Genomic DNA, 7535 nt, shown 5'->3' with positions numbered 1-7535 from the left:
GCTGCTCAAACCCAGAACCACCTCCAGGCTCCCAGAACCGCCTTTCTCTGCTGCTCCCAAGCACCTTGGCCACCAGGGCAGGGATGGCATCTGTTCCCAGGGCACAGTGAGGCCTTCTCTGTGTAGTGTGCACAGCCCCTTGGGGTCAGACACCTCCCAGAGCCTGGCCAGCTGCAGCACCTGTGGGGAGAGCCCAGGACAGGCCACCTGCATGGGCCTGGGAAGCCTGCTGCCCCAGGGAGACCTGAGAAAGGTCGTCCACATACACCTGGGGATGTCCATGCATACCCATGCACAGCCGTGTGCATCTGCATATTGCACACCTGGGCTCCCTCATGGGCCACCACTTGGGGGTGTGGGGACTTAGGCCCCAGAGAACTGGTCTCAGGACAGTGCCGGCCACATGCAAACCAGTGTCCATGTACATAGATGTTTTTATTTGGAACCACACCTCACCGTCACCAGGACCAGCTCCTCTGGTTTATGGCTGCAGTGCATGGACAGCAGACCTCGAGGGGTTGGGCTCTGGCCTGCCATCCCTCCCAGCATGGCCACCAATGGGGACACCTACTAGCTCTCCCAGAGACACACATGCACCTCAGAATGTCTCCCGAAGTTCTCCAACAAGGACAATGATGTGGGTTTTGAGATGCACTGTTGTGGATGGTGGTGAACAGGGCAAAACACATGGCCTCATTCACTCATGCACATGGAGCTAGTTTGTGGACATGGTCCAGTCCTGTCCTGCCCCTCTGCAGCCCCTCCATCCAGTGCTCAGAGGAGGCAGTCTGGCCAGGGACTCGAGGAGTCCTAGCAGGTGCTCCCAGGCAGAGCTTGGCCTGCATGGGTGTTGGGAACTCTGAGCCTGGAAAATGGGGACTGGGCCCGGCCAGTGTGGCTCAGCTGTTGAGCATTGACCTATGAACCGGGAGGTCACGTTTTGAGTCCCAGTCAGGGCACATGTTCAGTTTGTGGGCTTGATGCCCAGTGTGGGCTGTGCAGGAGGCAGCTAATCAATGATTCTCATCATTAATGTTTCTATCACTCTCTCCCTCTCACTTCCACTCTGAAATCAATTAAAGTACACATACACACACACACACACACACACACTAGAGGCCCAGTGCACACATTTGTACAGTGGGGTCCCGCAGCCTGGCCTGCACCCTCTCGCAATCTGGGACCCCTCAGGGGATTTTGGACTGTGGTTTTGGCCTGGTCCCCACAGGTCAGGCCGAGGGACCCCATTGGTGCACGAATTCGTGCACTGGGCCTCTAGTATGCATATAAGATCTTTGGTTAATCTCTTCTCGCTCATCCCCCTCCCCCGAGATTCATCAGTGTGTTCCATGTTTCCATGCCTGCGCATTGAGCGTCTGCCCCCTGGTGGTCAGTGCGTGTCATAGCTACTGGTCGAATGGTCGGCTGGTTGCTTAGGCTTTTATATAGATACTAGAGGCCCAGTGCATGGGATTCATGCACTGGTTGGGGGACGTGGCCTGCGGGGATCAGCCTGCTGTGGGAGCGCTGCTCATCCTGGTGAAGGAGCAGCACCCCCACTGTGGGAGTGCACTGACCACCAGGGGGCAGCTCCTGTGTTGAGCATCTGCCCCCTGGTGGTCAGTGTGCATCATAGTGACTGGCCGTTCTGCCGTTCGGTTGCTGGGCTTTTATTATTTATGAGGATATATATTTTATTTTATTATTTTAAAAATATATTTTATTGATTTTTTACAGAGAGGAAGGGAGAGGGATAGTTAGAAACATCGATGAGAGAGAAACATCGATCAGCTGCCTCCTGCACACCCCCTACTGGGGATGTGCCTGCAACCAAGGTACATGCCCTTGACAGGAATCAAACCTGGGACCCTTGAGTGTGCAGGCCGATGCTCTATCCACTGAGCCAAACCAGTTAGGGCAGATATATATGTATTTTAAAAGGTTACTGGATGTGGGGTTGGGGCCAGGAACAGGATGCTACCATGTCTGGACCCCTAAAAACACACAGCACAGCTATGGCTGGGGCTAGCTCTGCACTGTTTTCGACCTCACAGGTCAACTGGGAAGCCAGCATGGGACAGAGACCCCACGGGACAGGACTGACTCCAGGGGATGTATAGGCCACTAGCACATACAGCATGGGGGGAGGAGGTAATGCTACCCCCTGCCCCCCATCCGGAGCCAGGGTCAGCAGTGGGGCACTGAGCTGGGCACTGAGCTTGGAAACTGCCCCAGTGGAAGGGGGTATTGCTGCAAGAGGCCGAGGAGAGGCGGTCCCCCTTAGACCCAAGGCCTGAGTCATCTGGACCGCTGACCGCCTGGGGAGGGAGGGCCCTCTTTACTGCTGGCACAGCCCCTGGGCCAGATAGAGAAGGGAAGAGGGAGGCTGTCGATGGTCTGCAAGTGGGTCTGAGTTTTGTACAGAGAAGGGGTTCCAGGCAGAAAACCGAGTCAGCCCCTGCCTGGGGCAACCCTCTGGGGGCCTGGGGTGCACATACCGCCCCAGGGGAGTGAGTGCCGGAGGCCACAGAGAACACAGCCAAGGCGGAGCATCGTCCCAACACGTTGAGATTCTGCTTCCTGGCAATTGTAGACAAGTGCAAATAAAGTCACAAAAATTCTTTGGGGGAAGAGAGAGGGAGAGAGAGAAACGGGGCTGGGTGCGCCCCCTGGTGTCTAATCTGAGGACAGCGCCCTGCATGACCAGGCCAGCTGGGGCTTGGAAGCGGGCAGGGCAGGAGAAAGAGTTGGCACCAAGCTTTCTGTTTTAAACTTTTTAAAAAATACACTCTTTGGCTTTCTTTTATTTCTGGAGGATTACATGAAATGTGAACCACACAGGAAAGTGTCCCAGCCAGGTCCCCTGTCTGGAGTGCTGGCTGCCGCTCCCTGCCCGGCACTGGGGGTCTCTCCACTCGCCCTGCCGCCTGGCCTCCTCTCTGGCCGCCGGTCCATACACCACGTGAGCTGGCAGAAGCCCTACTTGGAGGAGGTCATGAAGCTGTTCTCAATGCAGAGGACGATGAAGGCGTGGTGGCAGCTCGCGGCTTTCTGTTCCAACAGCCTGCCCGTCAGCATGGAGGAGGCCTGGCCCGTGGCTGTTGGGGCCTCAGTCCGCCACGTCTCACAGTAGCTCTCGGTCAGCCGGCGCCCGCTGGGGTCTGAGCCGTGCCACACACTCTTCTGTGGCCTGCAGGACACAGGGGCTGTCAGTCTCCCCTGGGCCCTGCTCCTCCTGGGACAGAGGCCACCCTCAGGCAGAAAAGGGCGGAGGCTGCAGGCGGAGGTGGTAGCAGGGACTCGGGCCACCCCTAGCCACCGGGGACGGTGCACCCCGTGCTGCCACTGCTTTTGGGGGCACAGCACGGGGAGCAGGCTCTGTGACCCTGATGACTGGTCCCTTGGGGCTGGGTGCTCCTCCGTGAGGGCGGGGCACATACTTGTCTGACACACGAGCCACCTGGGAAGAGCATGCCCGGGGGGGGGACAGGCGCCCTCACGCCAAGCCGGCGGAGGGATGAGGGGTGTGAGGGCAATCTGACAGCTTCCACCAGTGTCTGAAGTACACACATCCTCCAACTGGGAAATTCCATTTGGGGGAGTTTATAGGAGCAATCACTCTCTGTGATGCCTGCGTGACAGACAGTGAGAGCTGGGTAACCCTGGCAGGCCCCTGGGGCACCCACCATTGGCCAGTCTCCCGACAGCAATGAGGATGGGGGAGGCCTGCCCAGGGAGCAGGCTGGTGAGGGTGTTCGTACAACACACGAAGAATGCTTTGTGTCATTCATGCTCTTCTGGATCTTGTGAGTTTTTTTTTTTTGTTTTTTGTTTTTTCCCCCATTAGTCTGATTTATTCTTCAAATATGCCATGACAAATTGCTTTAACACCAGACTTATTAAATTCTTGTACATTTCAAGTTATGAGTTTTAAACAGTGAGCATGTGTTAGGTAGAGGGTCAGGTGAGACAGGGAGGTGCAGCGTCAGGGGCCTGCACTAGGGTCGGTAAGACCCAGAGCTCCTCCCCACCCTCCAGCTACTGCACTCACGCGGGGGCACCTACCAGGCGGGGTGCTGCAGCACGTCTCTGCCATCAAAGGAGAAGATGCGGGCCCCTGGCTTCAGCTGGCCCTGGGAGCCCGAGAACAAGGCCTCCCAGTTGGGAAACAGCTCCTCGTCCTGCGGAGGGAAGTGGGCGGTTTACCCATCTCTGGCCACCCCCTGACAGAGGACCATTGGCTGGGCACCTTAGCAGACCAGGCACCTCCTCTGGCCTGGACCCCGGGTCTGGGATGAGTCCACCGCCCATGGTCCTCACACATTAGGAGCATCCGGCAAGCACAGTGGTGGTGAAGAGCCATGAAATAAAGCCATGAGAAGGGCACTGTGGTGCAGGGGCCTTGCTGGGTTCTCAGGGGTGTGACCAGCCCAGTGCCCTGCCCCCTGACTCCCAGGTCCCTCACCCCAGCTCTGGGAGCCCCACACTCAGGGCAGTGCACCCACCCTGAGGTTGACGATGGGCACGGTGGCACGGTCGGCACGACGCACAATGCTGTAGAGGTCCTGTAGGCGCGACGACAGGAAGGCACGGAAGGTGCCTGCCAGCCCCGCCGCACGCGCCTGCTGAAAGCACTGGAGGTCGGCGCCACGGATGCCACGCAGGCCGCCAGGCTGTGGCCCGTTGAGTGCGACCAGGTGCAGCTGCAGGAGAGTGGCAGTCAGCTGCAGTCAGCCGCCGGTGACATCAGGTACAGTTCTGGGCGCCCCCTCCCCGCCTGCCCTCCCTCCGCCCCAGCCCTGCATAGACAGTAGGGTTGAGTCTCAGCACAGATAGGGCTTGGGAGAGCTGAGTGCACCCAGTGGGGCCCTGGAGAACCAGCCTGGGGCCCTTCAGCCCAGGGCAGCAGAGGTGTGGGCGCCCAGAAAGCAACGCCCAGCCTGGGAGCGGGCGGTGGTCAGCTTGAAGCGGCCACCTCCTCCATCTACCTCCTAGTAAGTCCCTGTCCTCAGGCCTCACCAACCATCTCTGTGAAAAAGGATCTGCGGGGCCCCGGTCCCCAGTGCCGTCATAGGCACCAGCCCAGCCTCTCTGGGACCCAAGCAGAGACTGGCCTCGGAGGCAGGTGTCAGAGGGCACGTGCCCCCAGGGTTACTCACCACCGGTTGGAAGTCATGGTGGGTGTGGGCGGGAGCACCAGTGGGGTGGGCTGGCCGGGAGTGCACGTAGGAGCCGTGATGCGGGACTCCAGGGTAGGGCTGGGGGTCCAGCAGGCGTGGGGGCCTGACCAGGATGTCATCTGCCCGCCAGGGTCGTGAGGTGGAGGGGGGCAGTTCCCACCGGGGGTGCGGGTTTCCCTCGTGCAGCTGCACCAGCGGGGGCTGCAAGGCGGCCACTTCGTTGTCCTGCAGATCAAGGAGTGGACAGTATGTGGGACGGGGGCTCCAACACCTGTCAGCACCACAGGGAGGCCCCCTGGTGCCCTTCAGGCTCTGCTCTCCTGCCTGAGCCTAGGTTCCTGGCTACCCGTCCCAGAGCACCCTGTTCCTCTTCACCCCAGCTTGTGCTCTTGGTGGGGGAGCCTGGCCATCTTGTTTATACCTAAATCAAGTGGATGTCCTCTGCTCACACACCCATGGCTCCTATGCACCCCAGCCACCTCCTTTCTGTGGCCGGGGGGCCCTCAGGCGACCACATCCCCTGACCTCGAGGCCGCCTCCTCGCTGTAGCTCAGATACCCCGTTATGACACGGTGGGCCCCTGCTCTCAGTTCCTCAAGCCTGTGCTCCATTCCCACCACAGAGACAAGGTGACCTCCACCTTCAAATCCCAACTCCTGCGCCCCCACCCACTTCCCCATTATTTATTCCCACAGCGCCGAAAGCCTTAGGACACACCCTGTAATTTATTACTGTTACCTATATGCCTATTATTAGGTACTTAGTACCTGTGGATAGTTTCTATTTATAGTTCATACAATTAACATATTTACATAAAAGATTTGTGTTTGTATAACTATGCTTCATATCATGCTTCATATATTGACAAACCTATTCTCTTTATTGCCTGTCTCCCCCATATAATGTCAGCTGCAGGGGGCAGTGGCTTTGCCCATTTCCTGCCCAGCTGTACCTCATGCCTAGAACAGTGCCCGCCATATGGGAGGGGCCCAGGACTATGTGCTGAATGAATGAATGAGAGAATGGACTCTCTGGTCCTCAGGCTGGGCCACATGAGAAGTCATGCTTTTTCAAAGGAGCCTACAGCTGTGAGATGTGAACTCAAGTACTCACTTCAGCTCATTCATCCCCCATCTCCATCTCCTTTGTTCCCCCTCTGTCCACCCTCTGTCCACCCTAGAAGGGTCTGCCCCTGTGCTCTGCACTCTGGATGGACAGCAAAGACTCAACGGAGCAGTGAATTCTGGCCCCAGGAGCCTGGGGAAGACGATGGGCCCCCCATCTCCTCAGCAAGGGAGGCCCCAGGATGCTAAAGCACTAAGTGTTGTTCCAGAAATGTGAGGCAGTGTGCAGACCACCACTGCATGCCCCACACGCCCTGGCCATCCACCGGGCTCAAAGATTTGCACCCCAAAACTGACAGCTGGGAAAGAACAGGGCTCCTTACCGTCCCACGCGGGAGTGGTGTCCGGGCCTCCAGCTGGAAGAAAACACGGGGGTTACTTCAATGACCTGATTCACCAGCACCCACAGTGGGCAACCCTCCTGAATCCACGTGCCCAGCCCGGGCCTCGTGCCCGTCCCTGGTGCCGGGCAGACCACACATTTTCAAAAGGATGAGGGCTACTTCTCTGTAAGCCTGTAACTCCTCAAGAAATTCTACTAATTTAAAAAAAGGAGCATGAGGAGCGCTGGCTGTCACTCGTCCCTGCGGGGTGTCGCCCTAATAGGATGGTCCTGAGGGTCCTGACCGTGGCGGAGGGGGGTTGCTGTGGGCGCGGGCAGTGGCCTGGATCCCTGTGCCCCTTCCCATAGGCCTGGGCCTTCCTCCTCCATGCAGCGCTCCCCACCTTCTCCCATGTCCGACCCCCACGAGTGAGGACAGGAGGTGCAGGAAAAGGCCATCCAGAGAACTCACCAGGACCTTCCGGATCCCATTTCGGACGCGGACATACAGCTCCTCCCTGTCAGCCACGAAGATGAGCCAGCCCTCGGGCACCTCGGGCACCTTGTCCAGCATGGTCTGGTACGTGGGCCAGATCCTCACCTGCTGGAGGCCCGGCCCAATGGGGCCCCACTGTGCTCAGAGGCGGCACTGGGCTCACCGGGCAGGGGGTGGGGCCAGGGACGGCAGATGGACAGGTGTGGAGTTCAGGGGACCGCATTTGGACATTTCCAGGTGATGGGGTGGGGACATGGACACCCTGGACAGAGGACAGTCCTTAAGACTTAACTGAGCACCTTCTTGTCAGGCTGGCCCCAGGGACACCCCGTGAAGGCGGGTGGGTGAGGCTGCTCTCGGGAAGGGGGAGAGGACACTTCGCATGGTCTCTCGGGTGCCTACGAGTCCATGAG

The 7535-nt window shown here is 58.6% G+C and overlaps 1 protein-coding gene across 1 annotated transcript in view; it reads right to left on the bottom strand.

Moving 5' to 3' along the window:
- Positions 1-2765: 2765 nt before the first annotated feature.
- Positions 2766-7535, bottom strand: part of COL18A1 (collagen type XVIII alpha 1 chain) — a 62835-nt gene continuing 58065 nt past the window's right edge. Inside the window, 6 exon segments of the mRNA XM_023763537.1 lie at positions 2766-3190; positions 4066-4181; positions 4506-4703; positions 5160-5405; positions 6628-6660; positions 7099-7256. Coding sequence (XP_023619305.1) covers positions 2980-3190; positions 4066-4181; positions 4506-4703; positions 5160-5405; positions 6628-6660; positions 7099-7256 — 962 coding nt within the window. The 3' untranslated portion in view covers positions 2766-2979.

The sequence above is a fragment of the Myotis lucifugus genome, unplaced genomic scaffold (assembly GCF_000147115.1).
Source record: "Myotis lucifugus unplaced genomic scaffold, Myoluc2.0 scaffold_291, whole genome shotgun sequence".
Taxonomy (NCBI): domain Eukaryota; kingdom Metazoa; phylum Chordata; class Mammalia; order Chiroptera; family Vespertilionidae; genus Myotis; species Myotis lucifugus.
The sequence above is the reverse complement of the archived record's forward strand: the minus strand, read 5'-3'. Positions and strand labels throughout refer to the sequence as shown.